Genomic DNA, 17,472 nt, shown 5'->3' on the forward strand with positions numbered 1-17,472 from the left:
ACAAATATGTTTTCTTGTTTTCATGTTTTAGTGTCACCAAAATTTTGAGTGTTTTAATATTCTTTCAGTCATCAATTTGTCTTCTGTGTTGATTTGGCAGTCAAGGCAGCGGTATTACTGTGCAATTACGGTTGGGCCTGATGCAACATTTGCAGCTTTCAGGTGAGCCTTAGCTAATTTTTTTACTTTCTCTGTTAAGATGAATATACTCTGATGTCTGTGCACCGTCCATGAATTTATTGGCTGTATTGTCAAGATATTTAAGTAATTCATTCTTAAGCAGTCTTAGGTTTTCTTGATTCTGAAGTTAAAGCCCTATCTTTTTGTTAACTTTTTAATTGGTGTATAGATTATCAGAGGACAAGAATAATTCTTTAGTGGGGGCAATTTTGTCAAAGGTCATGCCAGCCACTGTATCAACATTAACATCATTTGCTAAAAGGTTTTGGGGGAGCGCACAAGCAGAAGTAAGACCCGTTGAAGTTGAGCGCAAAAAATTTGCAAGAGGTAAAAGTGGAATGCTGTGCTTTATGATAGAGGGTGGAATTATCTTTGACGAATAGTATCTCAGACATAGTTAGATGTGTTTATTGGACAGGCTTTCTATGTATTTCTAATTTTTACCCAATTATCTTGTAGGTGTGACTTTCATGGCAGTTGAGTACAGATAGTTATCCCCTTCTCCATATTTGCGCATTGAAATTATACACCTAAATTGATTTTGTAATTGTATTGTATTAGAACTTGCATTTTGATGTTGTTTTTGACATCACTTATGTTTGTGTAGTTTGTTTCTATAGAGATTAGGTTAGTGAATTTCTTGACCATGCATATCTAGAACTAACTGGAGACATCTAATTTGGTATTTACAAATTTACAGCTATAATATCGATCATGATCCATGATTTTGTATTCAGCTTTGTTTTTAATTAAATATTCATTACTATGACATGATAAGGACATTCAGTGGATCTTTATTGGCATCTTCTCTTGTTTGTGGTGGAATTTCTCATACTATCCTTACATGAAGCCTTTACAGCATAGGAATAGTCAGAAAACCTCTTTCTTGGCGTCGATTGTATTTTGGCCTTTGCTGGTCTACTATTATTCTTGATACCCTGTGTGTTGTTAACCCTTTCTTTTCTTGGTCCAAGTCTTTGGACAATGTTAAATATCATTACAAGTGCTTTATGTTGTAAAGAAGGGTTTCTGCCTTGCCAATCATGGTATAGGTTGAGAGTACTGCTTAAAAATCTGAATCTTAGTTTTGCTTTAAGTTCTTCGTAAACCATTTCCTGTGGTAAGGTATTGAGGGATCCATCTTCATTTTTTATTAGGCATTCTATCAAAACCTTTAAATTCACGGTTTTAACTATTTTGGGTATCAAAATATAAATTCAATCAAGTTTAGGATGACCATGGTTAGCAGATCTTTTGTTCTGTGCTTTTGATTTTTCAGTAACTGATATTGATATACCATTTGATTCTAATTTCTTGGCTCAAGTTTGGTGCACAAATAGACCAATTATTAGTTTGGTTGTATACAATCTATATTATAATACAATGCTCAAGGGCATGTTGCACAAAAAATTATATGCAAACACAATTGTGAATATTGAAAATTCAAATAAATTTCAGCATATGCTCAATAAATGATTTTTGTTCATATTGAATTACTTGGCATATTATATAAAATATCTTTTAATGTCTGTGGATGACTGAGCAGTTATCTTGAGTTTGAACAAGGCTGAAGTGTGCAATTTGACATGTTCAAATAGTTTGAAAACTGATTTTTTAATAACCAACCCAATTTATTTTTTTGAAAATTTTCAATTGAATCAAAGCTAAAATACAATGTCCTTATCACTTTTTGATCACGTAGTTACTGAGATGGGAAAGGTGAGAACATATGGTGTACAAGACCAAACCCAATTATCTAGATTGTAGCAGCATGAAGTGGTCTAATCAATTAAGCACAAAAGATGGCAAAGCCAACCAAGTCTACACTTCTTCTTCTAGTGCTTGTGCTGGTTAGGAATGTCCAATTTATCCACATTTATTTTTGTTAGGTACCTCCTAAGGTTATCCAATGCATTGGATCTCATCAACTAGAGGAGACTTGCAATTGTTCAACTCTAGAAATTCTTTCTTTGAGCAAGGCAATGCTGACAAGAGATCTTGAAATGTGGATAATATTTTCTCAATTTTTGAGATCTACTTACCGAGTCTTCTCTATTGAACCTGACTTGACCTTGTAAAACCAAAGAGTTTTGAACTCTTGAGGCCTAGGAGTTTCCATGTTTAGGGTTTCCAGGTTGTGACTTTTGGCATTCCCAAACTGCAAACTTCCACAAATATTAAGATTATTCATAAACCCCAATTTGAGAGAGGAGTTGGTACTTCCTCAGTCTAGATTTACAAATACCATAGATGGAGAGAATTAACTGTGTAGCGGAGAGAAAGCTAATAATACAATGTTGTCAAAGAATATAATGTTGCAGAGAGAGATGAAAAACTTATTACCACAAGTGGGATCGTATTTCCAAAATAATGCATTTGAGGAAGTAATAATTGTTGGAATTTATACTGAACCCCACAACTCCCAAAAATTGCTTGCAACCAAAACATCTATCACAATTTAAGAGAAAAAGCCATGATTATGCTCATGCTACCTTGAGAAGACAATGGATCCAAAAAGCAAACGTATGTGCATTGAATGAACAAACCTGGATAGATTACAATGAATGAATGAATGAATGGATTAATGCTCATAAAAGCATAAGGATAAAACCCTAGATGAAACCTTAGGTGAGGGTTAAGTTAGATCATGACAAGCCCCATCATCCTATGCTACGAGACAACATGACTTAAATATAACTCAATCTAAATATAGAAAAGGACTCCTAATTTTTTTTTTATTAGTTGATCAATCACAGCCAAAGTGGTATTCACTTTTTACTGGAGCTATGAACCAGTGAGACCACATTTTTGAGGGGCCTTATTCTCATGTTTTTTCGGCAATAACACCCTTATATCTCCTTGTGCCATCCTGTCTTCCACGCCCAGGCATCACCTTATCTCTCCATTATCTGTTTGTGGGACACATGGGCCTCGAGTAGACTCGAACCCAAGACCTCCCATGTAGGAGGCTCGTAGCTAACCGTTGCATTGTGGAGTCATCCCCAAAAGCACTCCTAATTTTAGCTCAAGTGTAATAAAGTACTAAGGAACCTAAGTAATTAATGATTGATTAATTAATTGCTAAGGTGATTACCTAATTACTCCAACACCCACCCTTAAGATCAACGTGGGAAGAAGCTAAAAATCTAATGAGGAATGCAATGAATGGATGCATGGATGGGTCTCAACTAGAAGGCCTAATGAGGTACCCATGTACAAACAAATTAAATCTCTCATAACTAGAGAAAGTAGAAAACCACATGGAGAAGAGAACCTCTTCGAAAGAGAGAAAAAAGAAATAAATGCACAAGTAAGAGAATGAAAAATAAATTGAATGAATGATTCAATAATCGGATAATTACATTGAACGATATACACACGTATATATAGAGGTTATAAGACAATGTTCTATAATTAGAACATAACGTTAAAGTAAAAGATTAAAGAGCTAAATGCTAAATTAAGCGTGAAAGCTAAATTAAGCTTAAAAGCTAAATGCTAAATAAAGCTTAAAAGCTAATTAACTAAAAAGCTAAATGACCATTAAACAAGGAACTAAATATAGGTGACTAAAATATAATTAAATATTCTAATACCCTCCCTTAATGGTCATTCTATCTACTAACTACCCTACAAAAGACACTGCAGGTCTTTTGATCACAAATGAAAAGACCATCTGCTGCTACGGAGACCCTCCCAGGATCTGCAGAATGTAAATGACCAAGAGTACAAAAAGCCATCCAAGCGAATGTAGCCTTCACATGCGAATTAGAGATCTGGCACACACGAATTACTGAAGCCTGAAACAATGATTCTGAGGAAAAAATCAGCAAACCCTTTTGCAAAAGAGTACCAACTCCAAAACAGACTGCAAGATACCACGGTTGCAGATGTTTGCCTTGGCAGGTGCGACCCAAACTGATTGCAACAAAGCACGATTTTTGAGGAGAAAAATCAATCAAAACCAAAGAACTTCTGGAATCACAAACCCCACGTGAACTTCGCGTATTACAGATGATTTTTGAGGAAAAAATCGTAAAAACCAGCAAACAATTTTTGAAGAAAAATTAGTGAAAACCTAGAAATCTGAGGTTACAAAACATCATTTTTGTGGAAAAAACGGTAAAACCCAGATAACCAAAATCTTATGCGAACATCACGGATTACGAAAATAGAGATTGAACAAGGTCAACCTAGTGAAAGCATGAGACAGAAGAATCCGATTCAAAATTAGAATAGAAGTAGCTGCACAATAAATCTGAAACCTTTGGAGAAGAATTCTGGCACGAATTCCAAGGTGCAAATTCTGGAAGACCCAGAAAACTAATGTTCTGAAAACTCAGAACAGTTCGCAGGGAAAACTCTGATTTTTCGATAAAAATCTGCAAAAGCCCTTTTTGTCTCTCAAAATTCAGAAAAGATTATTGGCAGAAAAAAAAAACATACCTTTGATTTAAAAATAAATAAAAATAGACGTCTACGGAATTAGTAGAAATCACGAACTGTTTTTTAAATTTCAAGGCAAATTCGTTGGCACAAAATTCAAGGCACGGAAAACAAGGCACCCAGAAAAATCTGAGACCAACCCAAAAAATCTCTCGAAAAACCCACCAAGAACCTGAAAACAGAATGCAAATCTGACGGCTCAAAAATTGAGGCATGAAAAACGATGCACCCAGAAAAATATGACAACGACCCAATTGAGGTCTCGAAAAACCCATCAAGAATCTACAACCAGAATAAAATTTCGACTTGAACTGAAGGGTCAAAACCCTAGTCAAGAATTGCAGAAACCCTAGGAAAATTTTCAATCTGCAAAAAAAAACCTCCAGGTTGCAGGCCTGAAAATCTCCAGAACCCTAAAAAAAACATGAACTGTTGCTTAGCACAAAGAAATTCGCCCTTGAACCAGATACACTCGATATCCTCAAAAAGTCTCAAAAAAGCAAAATCGTTTTTTTATTTAAAAAACAATAAAAAAAATCTGGAAAATATTCCAAAAAGAAGGCCGTGAATTTTTATTAAAAAATTCACCAAACTTTAAAGAACCCCGTCGACCCGCTCTGATACCATGAAAAATAAATTGAATGAATGATTCAATAATCGGATAATTACATCAAACGATATACACACGTATATATAGAGGTTACAAGACGATGTTCTATAATTAGAACATAACGTTAAAGTAAAAGATTAAAGAGCTAAACGGTAAATTAAGCTTAAAAGCTAATTAACTAAAAAGAAAAAGCTAAATGCTAAATAAAGCTTAAAAGCAAATTAACTAAAAAGCTAAATGACCATTAAACAAGGAACTAAATATAGGTGACTAAAATATAATTAAATATTCTAATAGAGAAGGATATAAGGACTCGATTTGAGCCCCAAAGGAATGCTTCTATCACACAAGTAAAATTAATGTCCCCCCCATAAGAGAGAGAAAATGAGGATATGAATCCCCCCATAAAAAAGAAGCTTCTATACCAATGATGAACGCCTAAAGACAAAACATGATTCATTGCAAACAACATTTCTCCCCTTAGGAAGAAACAAATCCATTGGTGATTGGAGTAGTCATTCCCATAAATTGGACAAATTAGAAATCTAAATCCAATTTTTGTGTCCCTCTAAAAATTAAATGCATGGATGGGTCTCAACTTGAAGGCTTAATGAGGTACCCATGTGCAAACAAATTAAATCTCTCATAATTAGAGAAAGTAGAAAACCACATGGAGAAGATCCCCTCTTCGAAAGAGAGAAAAAAGAAATAAATGCACAAGTAAGAGAATGATATAAGGAATCGATTTGACCCCCAAAGGAATGCTTCTATCACACAAGTAAAATTAATGTCCCCCCCATAAGAGAGAGAAAATGAGGATATGAATCCCCCCATAAAAAGAAGCTTCTATACCAATTATGAACGCCTAAAGACAAAACATGATTCATTGCAAACAACATTTCTCCCCTTAGGAAGAAACAAATCCATTGGTGATTGGAGAAGTCATTCCCATAAATTGGACAAATTAGAAATCTAAATCCAATTTTTGTGTGCCTCTAAAAATTACTCAAATGTCCACATGTCATAATGAGATGTTGTTAGAAACATGTGAAAACTGATGTAGAACATGCTCCAAAGATGATGATGATGGTTGGCTAACAACGATGATGTGGTTATCAACAAAGAGGAGATGAATGTCCTCAAGATAATCCAATTTGAGACTCCACAAACAAAGATGATATGTTTGCAAGATACGAATGCTAAGTAGCTATGTTTGGAAGATGATGGATGTCTTGTTGCATTAAATTAATAGGGGCCAAAGATTTGGTGATACCAAGCTGATCAAGAACAATAGAAGATAGAGATTGGGTCTCAACATGACTAGGAATTGGGAAACAAGCCTCTGATCCATTAGAAAATGCAAAAACTATGATATACTCAAGCTCCTCTAAAGCATCATCATTGAAGGGTATGTAATTTGCATCTACAAGGGGAATGAGACAAGCAATAGGATCCTTTGGGAATGGAGAGATATGAGGGTCCCCATGGATCTCCCAAAGTCGAGTCCAAAGTGTGTGGGGACAATCAATGTTCAATACATCACAATGTCAGGATCAGCACTAGAACAAATCAACTCTAAAACCTAGTCAACAATGTTATTCTAAATTGATCTAACCCCCTAATGTGGTTGATTCTGGTACGATTCCATACAAATAAGCCAAAAGATTAAGCCACTTGAGATGTGTCAGGATGTCGTTTTGCCAAGACTCAAAATTATTATTTGCCAAGATGACAACAGACGGATGAATAGAAAATCCCATGATATCTTCTCAAGTTAAAAAATCAAAGACCAATAACCTCAATGCTCGTAAAACAGATCAAATAAAGTCATCTCATGCAAATAGATCCTTTCCAAGTGCCAAAATATCCAAGTAATTAACAAGAATGTGAAATTGCAAAAAATTGAATAAAATTTGCATGAGGCAGATTTTGGAAAAAGTGCTTAGATGGATTTGAAGAGCTCTATAATACCTTTCCAACATCGCAAGAATCACAAAAATTGGAGATACTGGTGAAAAGTTGTAAACTCAAAAGCAAAAAAGGATGATTTGAATTTGACTAAGCATAAAATGTACCAACAACAAAATCTGATAATGAAACCTACACCAGTAGAAAGTGCAAGATATCAGCTTTCTGATGATATCTCGTTTGCTCAATTTCGATTTGAGAGTCAAGAGTTATGAATTTTTGAAAAAATGTTGAATTTAGCCAACATACAACCCTTCTGATCTAATTTTTGCATAAACTATCCATTGTATTAAAAAACTAATAGACACCCACAAAATATTTTGATGCTGCCAACAAAACCCATAATTTTTTTTAAGTACAAGCAGAATATGTGATTTGGTAAAAGAAAAACTTCAACCTATAGGGAAAATGGCCACATCGTGCTATCTTGACAACATTTTTTGCAAGATCTGCTCACTATCTGCAAAATTTGACAGATACTCGAAAGTTTTTTCGTGGCTGTGAACAAAACTCAAAAATCATTTTCCTCCAAAATACTTTAAGAAAAAGCTCTTGGCTTAACTTTTCTCAGATCTCTTAGAATTCAGACATGAAGCTACACATCTAATGCTTTGATACCATGTTGGAGTTGATAGTGAACCCCATAGCTCCGATAAATCACCTACAACCAAAACACTTATCACATTTGGAGGATTATCTTGAGGACATTGATTGAATAAACTTGGATAGATTGATTGAATGAAGGGATTATTTCTTTTTTGGATCCATTGTCTTTTGAAGGATTATTGTAATGTCCACATTGTCATGAGCAGCCGAGTTTGAGGGATTATCCTATTATTTGGACTCTTGTAGGCTAACATTCAGGATAGAGAGTCTCAATGGCAGTTCCACTTCTTCATTTCAGTCTTGGTTTCAATTCCAGGGCCTTTGCAATCAATGTATGGGCTTAGTTGAGGGACTTACTATTTATAGTAAGTGAATCTAGCAGTTGTGATATTTTTAGTCAGGGCACCTGGACACATGGGGGTTATTCAGTGTTGACCCTAGCTTCTGATGGCGCGTCAAAAGACTGAATATTGAGGGAGATATTAATATTTTAGTGGTTAAGTTATTTAATTAACTTATATGGATATTATATAGTCATAAAGTGACTTAATTAAAATTATAAGCCACTTAAATATTATAAAGTGATTTTATAAAAAATTAAAAGGTCACTTAAAATATTAAAAGTGATTTTAAATCATTTAAATGTAAAAGTGCGTCCAAACTGAATGTAAACTATTGAAAAGTGATTTAAATACATTTAGTGTATTTAAAATTGCATTTGGGCGTACTTTCTTGGAATTTGTGCTTTTGGGGTTATAAGGGAATTGAAGGCAATTCAAACTCATATTATTGATTATTTGACATTGCTTCTATTTTTCTCTGTGGAATTCCTTGACAAGGGTTTCAGAGGTTTGGCCATTGGAGAACGGAAATTCTTCGTGGATTTGTGATTCTGAGGTTGTGGAAGATCAGCTGAATTATTGCAATTGTGAAGGCTTCATTCAGGAGTCTTATTGTGCTTCAACAAAGATTCTTTATTTCAAATATTGCAGATTTTCCAATAAAGAAAGGGCAAATCAGTTTAGACAGCCCTTTTTGCAGCATATTTCATTTCAATAAGCAGTCGTACAGTTTCTAGTTGATGGCCGTACAATTCAGGCTTGGCACGTGGGGTCCAGGAAAAGGACGTTTTGACTGGGAGGCTGAAACGCCTTTCTAATTTGCAATCTAGTTGCACCATTCCCAACGCCCAGCATAATCAAGTAGATTCATTTCATTTTTGGCCTAGAGAAATTGTATTCAGGACTTGTACTTCAATTTTGGTCAGTTTCCCAGTTTTCGCTGGCAAACTCCAAAATTCTTTATTTAAAATAAGCTGAGGACCTACGGGTATGTTTTATGTATTAGTATCATTTGCAGCAGTTACTTAATGCATAATATAGATTCAATTGTTCCATATTTGGTATCTATTCAATTATATGAGCAATTCTTGCCTGGTGCACTTGTTATTTTTATTTAAAAATTGTTCAAAATCCCTTGAAAATCGAAAACAAATCAGCAATAGTATTTCAGGAGAGTTAGAACCAACAGGGTTCTTACAATTATCTTTAGAAGACAATGGATCTGAAAAAGAATTTGTATGTGCATTGATTGATTAAACTTGGTTAGATTACAATGAATGAATGGATGCTTATAAAAGCATAAAGATAAATCCAAAGATGAAACCCTAGGTGAGGATTTAGTTAGAGCATGACAAGTGTCCTCATCCTATGCTATGAGACAACATGACCTAAATATAACTCAATCTAAATACAGGAGAGCACTCCTAAGCTTAGCTTAAGTGTAATAAAGTAAAAGGGGATCTAAGTAATTAATGATTGATTAATTACTTGCTAAGGTGATTACCTATTGTGCAAGGGTTAAAGGGTTAGATTGGTCAAAACCTTTAAGGCTTGAGGGGACTTGAGGGTTACCATGGATGGTTGGGTTAAAGGATAAGCCTTTAACCAAGGGCTGGGGGAATGTGCAAGATCTTCTTGCCAAAAGATGTGTCATCATGTCTTGTTTTAAGGAAGAATGCATCCTCGTTAAGACGTGTGCTTGATGTTTAGCCTAGGGAGTTGATGGTTCATGGACTATCATAAATGATAGCACGATATGCACACCTATTACTCTAGCAATAACATGGTTGACTGCAGGGATGAAAGAAAGCTTTGTAAGAGAAGCTGAGGGGCAAGTAATGATGAAGGGAAATATCCTAAAAAGAGATGCAAGGAGATGATACAAAGGGTAATGCAGGACCAGAGGGTCTAAGCAGAGTGAGTAGTGATTGTAAGCAAAGATCTGCACATTTTCCGGAAAAGTCTTGTGCTTCTGGGAAATAATATGGTAGTGATCATTTGGTGCAAGGGCAATTGAAAAGGGAACAACTTAAGCACAGGCAGGCTGTAGTAGAGAAGCAAATCATGTGAGTTAAAATTTATTTTTAGAGATATCTTTAGAAATTGTAAATATTTTACTTTTGGCACGTTGACGTTGACAATGGCTTTGGTTGATCTCACTATCTGCTCCTGATGTAACAATTCTGGATCTGAGTATGGTCTATCAATGGAATTTTAGCTCTTTATATAATGCTGAGTATGGCTAGAAAATTTTCAGTTCTGGGTTTCAAAGAGAGGGTTTGATTATTATTAGTTTTCATTGTTTGTGGAGTGCTTGTCTGAATCTGTAGTACAGGACATGTCTGATGTTTATGTTCGGGTTTTATTCTGTAAGTGGGATCTCCTTTCTTAAATGAGCAAAAAAATGAAGATGTATATTTATTAGCTTATTGACTTAAAATTCATTGTAATACACAAAGTCCACAAAGTAAAATTTGCAGAAAACTGTACATCAAGCTCTTACTTTTGGCTTCAAAGTTCTGTGTGCTTTTGATTGGCTGCAGTATAGGTATACAACACTTAAATTTGTATGCCCACTTTTGAGTGATACCCGTCACAAGAGCAGTGAAATTTCAAGATTGCAAGTACTTTGACTGATCCACAATATTTTAACTTCTAAATCCACTTCCAATTTTCTTAAGTTTTCAAGCTGCTGTCTGGGATATAGTTCAATTTTTAGGGTCACAAAACTTATTACTGTGTCTTTTTGTGACACTTGAGGACTTTTTTTATCAAACTTCTCTAACTTCATTGTGAAGTAATTTTATACTCAATAACATGATCAAAATAAAGGTAGAAAAAAAACTATAGTGTTTTGTACGGAATGCTGTACAAGAGAGGCTTATTGAGTAGACAAATATTCCAGTCATCTCTAATACATGCAGTTCTCCAATCACTTTGAAATTTTTAATATGCAGTTTCTTACATTAATGAATCATGGTTTGTATTCTATGTTATTAATCCTTTTTGTTGTTGAATGCAAGCTTTGGAAGATTCACCAATGGTTGTTATGCATACACATTGCATGCTTGAGATGATTTGCATTCCAAATGATTGCCTAAGCCTTAACTTACCCAGTGATTGACCTTTACTGCTTTCATATTAATGGCTATTAATTTTAAAAATATATATATATTTTAAATATACAGGACAATTTTTCTTTACATCTGCTTGCAAATTATTATATTTAATTCTTATAGTTAGCTTCTTTGTTGTAAATAATTTCTCTTAAATGTTTTTTGTTTCATTTTGTGTAATAATAGACTTGTGATCTACTGGAAAATGTCTGGCATATAGAGTCAAGGTGACTTCAATTTCTCATATTGTGCAGCATCACTTATGACATGTTTACAAGATTATAATAGGAAAGGTGAGAGGCTTGCACTGTCTCCTAGTGGTACTTTGGCTGCTATTACAGATTCTCTCGGTCGTATACTCCTACTTGACACACAAGCTCTTGTTGTTGTGAGATTGTGGAAGGTAAGCTACCTCATCTACTTATCAATGAGAGTGACATCCTTTTTAATGTTGTGTATTTGTATTTCCACGAGAACAATGTTAGAAAGATAATCTGTCTTTTACATCTTTTACAGGGCTATCGTGATGCCTGTTGTCTATTTATGGAAGTACCTCTTAATGCAGATACACCTTCCATGGATACTGCTGGAAATGAAAAGTTAAAGCATGATTTTTACTTGTGTTTGGCCATTCATGCTCCTCGAAGAGGTGTCGTGGAGGTAATAACAATTAATTGGATCATTTTTACAAATACATGAATTGCCCCCATTGTCTTTTGGTTTAAATTCAAGAGCTATTCAAGAAAGTTTAAGATGTTTTTACCATATTACTTGTACTTTCTAATCAAGATTTTGCAGATATAGACAAAATTTGTCTGTTACAAAATAACCAGAGTTGTTTTTTTCTGTAACTTACTCTTCAAAGTGTCACCCTAGTATAAACGTCATCATATATACTCTGGATACAATTAACTACTTACCTGGTCACCCTCATGGAGATTTGTTGATTTCTTTAGCTTACTCTCCGAAGTAGTCACTCTAAGATAGTGATATTCATTTTTACTTTGGAAACAACTAAATATTTGCCTATCACCCTGGTGCCCCTACTCGAGAGGAAGTGTTATCCCAAAGCCAAAGAATATATCAGGAAAACCTGCTAAATGTTAAACACCGCAGAGATTCTATGCCTTAATTTGGTTCTTAAGAGAACATTCCAAGAGTGCAATCTTTCATATTGATCATTAAACATACCAGAAGTTTTTAAGAAAATATTTCAGGCATACAACAAACAGAGGTATAGGTGCATCAAAAACTGGGATGCATCCTGTTGTGACCTTTTTCACACATCACCCCATTGCAAATGGGGACCCCTTGTTTTTGCTTTTTAGGGTTTTTTTGTTAGAGCCTTGTGACCTTCCTGCATCGGTATTGCCAAGTTTGTCAGTTTTGAATGGTCTGAATTTTGAAAGTCATGAGTAAGTTTGTGCAAGCCATGGTTAGAACAAAGTCTAGACAAAGTCAAAATGCCTAGAAAGTCTGAAGGACGAAGATTGCAATTGATTTGGGTCAATTTGGACAACTTTATATTTTTGCTTTTCCTATTTTTAGGAAGTTTCGTTTTTGGCACTTTAAACATGATCCCCGAAATGGCTTTTTACCTATTTTTTAGGGATGCTTTCTTTTTTAATTTTTGGAAAGGGGGTCTAGGGTTTGCATTATTGGCTTTGAGATTCACTGAAAATGATCGTCAAATTCCTCTGAAATTCAAGTTTGTTAAAAAAAAGCCAATTTCCTAAATTTTAGGGATCCAGAGGAATTCAATGGATGAATGATGAGTGGTTTTCAAATTTCAAACTAATCCGAGAAGAATTGCCCAAGTTTTAAAGATTTGAAGTTTTAATCTCATGGTGGATGAATTTCACCAAGTCCGCTATCCTTGGTGCCTAAAATGAATGAAATCCGCCCTTGGTTGAGTGTAAGATGCATGTACACCGCCCTGCTTGGTGCCTGACTTCAAGCAACCCCGCCCTATGCTACAAAGACAATATTCATGAGTGATGCCAAGTCCGCCCTATGGATGATGAAGAAGTTCCTAAAAGAGATGAGGTCCGCCCAAGATGAGGGTGCATGAATCAAAAGAAGTCTGCCTTAGGAAGAAAGTTGAAGGGTCCAATGCAAGGTAAAGTCCGCCATGAGTCATGAAGAGAGCAAAGTCCGCCCTATGCTGCATATGAAAGGTTCCTAAGTGAATTGAACTCTGCCCAAGGTAATAAGTGAAGTGCAAAGCTCAATTCAAGTCCGCCTTGAGATAAGAAAAGTATGCAAGGTACATGACTTCAAGCAAGTTCGGCCTATGAAGAGGGTATGAAGTGCTCATGTTCCATCAAGTCCGCCTTGAAGCGTGAAAGGAAGGAATAAAGCCATTGAAGTCCGCCCCATAGATGAAGTTGGTACCCAACTTAAGACGAGTCTGCCCTACCTCAAGTGTAAGAAGAAACACTTCAACAAAGTCCGCCTAGACTTCAAGGAATAAGTCTCTCCAAGTCCCCCCTCACATGAAACTTGCTAATTTTGAATGAAAGAATATTCCCACACGATGTCAGCAAGATATCTTATCCAAGATCAAACTAAGCGCAAAATTGGAAAGTTTTTTTTGAAGATTAAGTTCGATTTGCAGACTGAAAATCAAATTAGAAACTTTCATTTAGACTGAGATTCACAACTCGAACTTGCTAAAGAAGATGACAAGTCAACAGGAGTTCAATTTAGAAACTTTCTTTCGCAACTTGAAAGACCAAAGAGTGAATAGAAACAACTTTCAAGAGATCTTCTGTGTTTCTAATTAAGAAGTTCGAACTTCATACAAGTACAATTCATTCTTTCATTTTCTCATATGAAGTTCAAACTTTGGAGAGCAAGTAAAGAGAGTTTTTGAGATTTGTGCAGATTTGAGGATTTTCAACAATATTTCAGAGGTTCATACACAGTTTTGACTGTTTTGAAGAGCAAATTCACAAATTTTTGGAGATCAACCTCTGATTCTCTATCTTAAATAACATTTCTTCTCTCCTTTCTCATTCTTTTGAAGGTGAATTTGGTTTTATGGGCAGGATATCAGGTTTCCTAACCTGATTTTTTCATAAGGTTTCAAAGAAAGAACAAATACAATGAATTTTCCTTCTCTTCTTTCTTATTTTCTGCTCCATAAGACAGTATTAGCATGGACTTAACCAATTTTTGGACTTACTTTATTCTCAGTTTTGATTTTGGATTAAAATCAGACATGTAGGTTATTCAAGGGTTTTTTTTTCTGAGATTTTCAAGAAAACCTAAGTGTTGAAAATCTGTCCAAAAGCTAAAAGTGTTGGGAAATTGGAATTGAAGGACCAAAATCAGAACTTATTATGCTATCAAACCTTCAAAATTTGCACCCAAAGTAAGAATCTTAACTTAATTTTCTTTTTGGTTTTGCAGATCATAAATGGCAACTAGAGGCGGGATCATCACAGAAAACACAAATGGAGTTTCAAGCCAAATTCAGAATTGAAGACAAGTCCACGAGCAATGTTCTTCCAAGCATAAATTCGGCTAAGAATGAGAAATACTTCACAAAGGGAGTTCTTCTCCAAATTCGAGGCACTTGAAAGAATCTCAAGGCATCAAGAAAGAAAAGTTCTCAGACTGGGTGAAAATATAGAAACAATTTCAGACTTCTTGGGGGATTTCATCCATAATACTAGACCTATGGAAACAATCAGGACAACTTCTTGAAGGATTTCATCTCCTGAAGAATTAAAGACAAGCTCCCAATCAGAATCATATGGTGACAAGAAGAATCAAATTTCCGTACTTGAACAATTTCTTCACACAAATTGGAGAATTCAAGGAAGACACCCAACACGTTGAGGTGGCGCCTCATCATCTGCCGACCAATCAGATTGTTCCAAGTCAACATGTCCAGGTTCAATGAACCTGACTTATCCACAAAAACTTCTAGAGGGCACACTTCACAATGCAACAACCTTCTATTTTTATTGTTGGTTCATATTTATCAAGAAGGACAAGTGTCCCCAAATGTAATTTTCTCATTGGTGAGGGGTAGTTAGTTTTAGGAAACCCTAATTAGGGTTTTGATATTTTAATCTGGGCCCTTGATCGTTGTTCGATCTTGGCCATTCAAAATTTTTTGACTCCTATATAAGGTTGCCTCCTCTCATTTGGGGAGTGTGAGGTTTTTTGAAATATTGTTGCAAGAAGGTCATTTCCAGATAATACATTACTTATGTGCTTTCTCTTAAGGCTTTGTAATCTCTTTTATCTGAATGATTAGCAAGGTTTTCAATTTCCTCAACACAACAGTTTAGAATTTATTTCATGTTGTTAGATTGAATGCAAGATTTGATAAGTATTGGTTTATGGTGTATCTCCGCTCATACTTTTGGTAAATGGATGATTTTCATTCACTGTGCAAAGTTAGTCTGAGCTTTCTAATTTGTGCATGCTTAAACTTCCGATCAAAATATATCCCTCGAAGATTGCATCCACTTTGTGTAGTTGTCCTAAGTGAGGCGAAACAAAGTGTGGTTATTGTGATCACCTGGTCAATACCGTCTCTTGAATTCATAGGAATAGATTAGAATTTCTAAACCCTTGTCTCCTTTTCAATTTTTCCATGATCCAAATCCCAAATGATAGAGCTTCATTGTTTAAACCTTCATTGTGAATTGAACGAGCCAAGCGTAAGTCCCTTTCTGTATTACCAGCAAATCACAATGCCCATTGAGCTTATCCACACGTCAAGACCTGACAAAAGAAACCTTGGAATCGCAATATGATCTAGCAATCTTAGCATACGTTGTGATTTTGTTCAAGAGAGGGAAAATTATCTTTGGCTACTTTATTCTAATGTTTGGTAGATGATAAAACAGACACCAACACATCCTTCATCATATATCTCCATGGGGAATTGTATTTGCCCCAAATAATAGCTTATATGGTCCATAAATCTGCTCAGCCTATTCTTATGACAAGGCCAATTCTATTTTATATCATCTATACATGATTCAAGAGTGCTGTCACTGTAGAAGGAACATAAAACAATATTTGCAAAGAATTGGGGATATAAGAATGCCGAATTTCCAAAGATTCACTTATAAAGAAATAACTATCAAGCAGAAAAACCATAGTGTCAAGAAGACATGTTTTTATATTTATTCATAATATTTGACATGATTAGCTATAGAGCAAACATGAAAACATTTATCCTCTGAAGATGGGTTGTGAAGGAATCGAAATGTTGGGATTTAAAAATTCTAACGTGGTGATCCCTAAAGCACACTTTCAAAAAGAAAAAAGCGATTTTCCTTATTTTTTGGCCACCAAATTTCTCGTCTATCCCTAGTCCTACCAATCTGCAACAACAAAAAATACCTTTTTTCTGCCTATTGACCTGCAAAATTTCCTCAGATTATTGGAATCAGTCTTACGTAACTATTATCAGTTTGGTTAATTGGGTTCAGATTTGGTGGCTGCTTCACAACTTTTCATTGGCTGTACTGAATGCCCCTTGCTCAATTATGTTCTTTATGAAGTATGTCAGTTGGAGACTGCTATGCCCCTAACCCTAAAGTGTGTATAATGTTATGAGTTGTTGGCTTGTGGCTACCTTAACTCTTAAATAAGTTACATAATAATTATTATAATCATATATATGTATTTAGATCATCCTAGGAGTTATATTTAAGTTTCTAAGTTGGCATAGGTGGTATCCGAAGCATAAATATAGTATATATAGGAGGTATAGGTTGGTTATTATCATCATGTTGAGTAATGTGTTCTTTGTGAAGACTATTGGAGGCATCCCTCTCGAAGTGGATTGGGAGGATGCCCCCTCGAATTGGTATATTATTATCAAGTATTCGCACATATTTTCTATTACATTATTCTTGTGCAAGTTATTTCATAACAAGTAGACCAAGAACACATCACTCAACATGATGATAATAACTAACCTATACCTCCTATTTATATATATTTATGCCATGGATACCACTTAGGCCAACTTATATACTTAAAAAACTTCTAAGATGACCTAAATAGTAATGCATATATATGATATTTTGCTGATAGGCTATTCTCCGGTGGGGTATTCTCCATCGAAAAATTGTCTCTTGACTATTTTTACCGTCCTTTTTTCCTTCCGTCATTTTCACCATTGTTTTTTTGCTTTTTCCTTTGCTCCCCATTGCCAAAATTATTGACACTG

General features: G+C 35.1%; 1 protein-coding gene across 3 annotated transcripts in view; it reads left to right on the forward strand.

Annotated features, from left to right (window-relative positions):
- The window catches only part of LOC131029663 (uncharacterized), a 99,647-nt gene that overhangs the window by 25,022 nt on the left and 57,153 nt on the right, over positions 1 to 17,472 (forward strand). For 2 of the 3 annotated variants that reach the window (XM_057960252.2, XM_057960251.2), the window contains exons 4-7: positions 101 to 162; positions 350 to 507; positions 11,522 to 11,670; positions 11,784 to 11,927. In XM_057960252.2, coding sequence (XP_057816235.1) covers positions 101 to 162; positions 350 to 507; positions 11,522 to 11,670; positions 11,784 to 11,927 — 513 coding nt within the window. Of the gene's footprint in view, positions 1 to 100; positions 163 to 349; positions 508 to 11,521; positions 11,671 to 11,783; positions 11,928 to 14,681; positions 15,306 to 17,472 lie in introns of those variants that run through there. The other variant, XM_057960253.2, reaches the window with a different exon arrangement.

This window comes from Cryptomeria japonica, chromosome 7, assembly GCF_030272615.1.
Source record: "Cryptomeria japonica chromosome 7, Sugi_1.0, whole genome shotgun sequence".
Taxonomy (NCBI): Eukaryota; Viridiplantae; Streptophyta; class Pinopsida; order Cupressales; family Cupressaceae; genus Cryptomeria; species Cryptomeria japonica.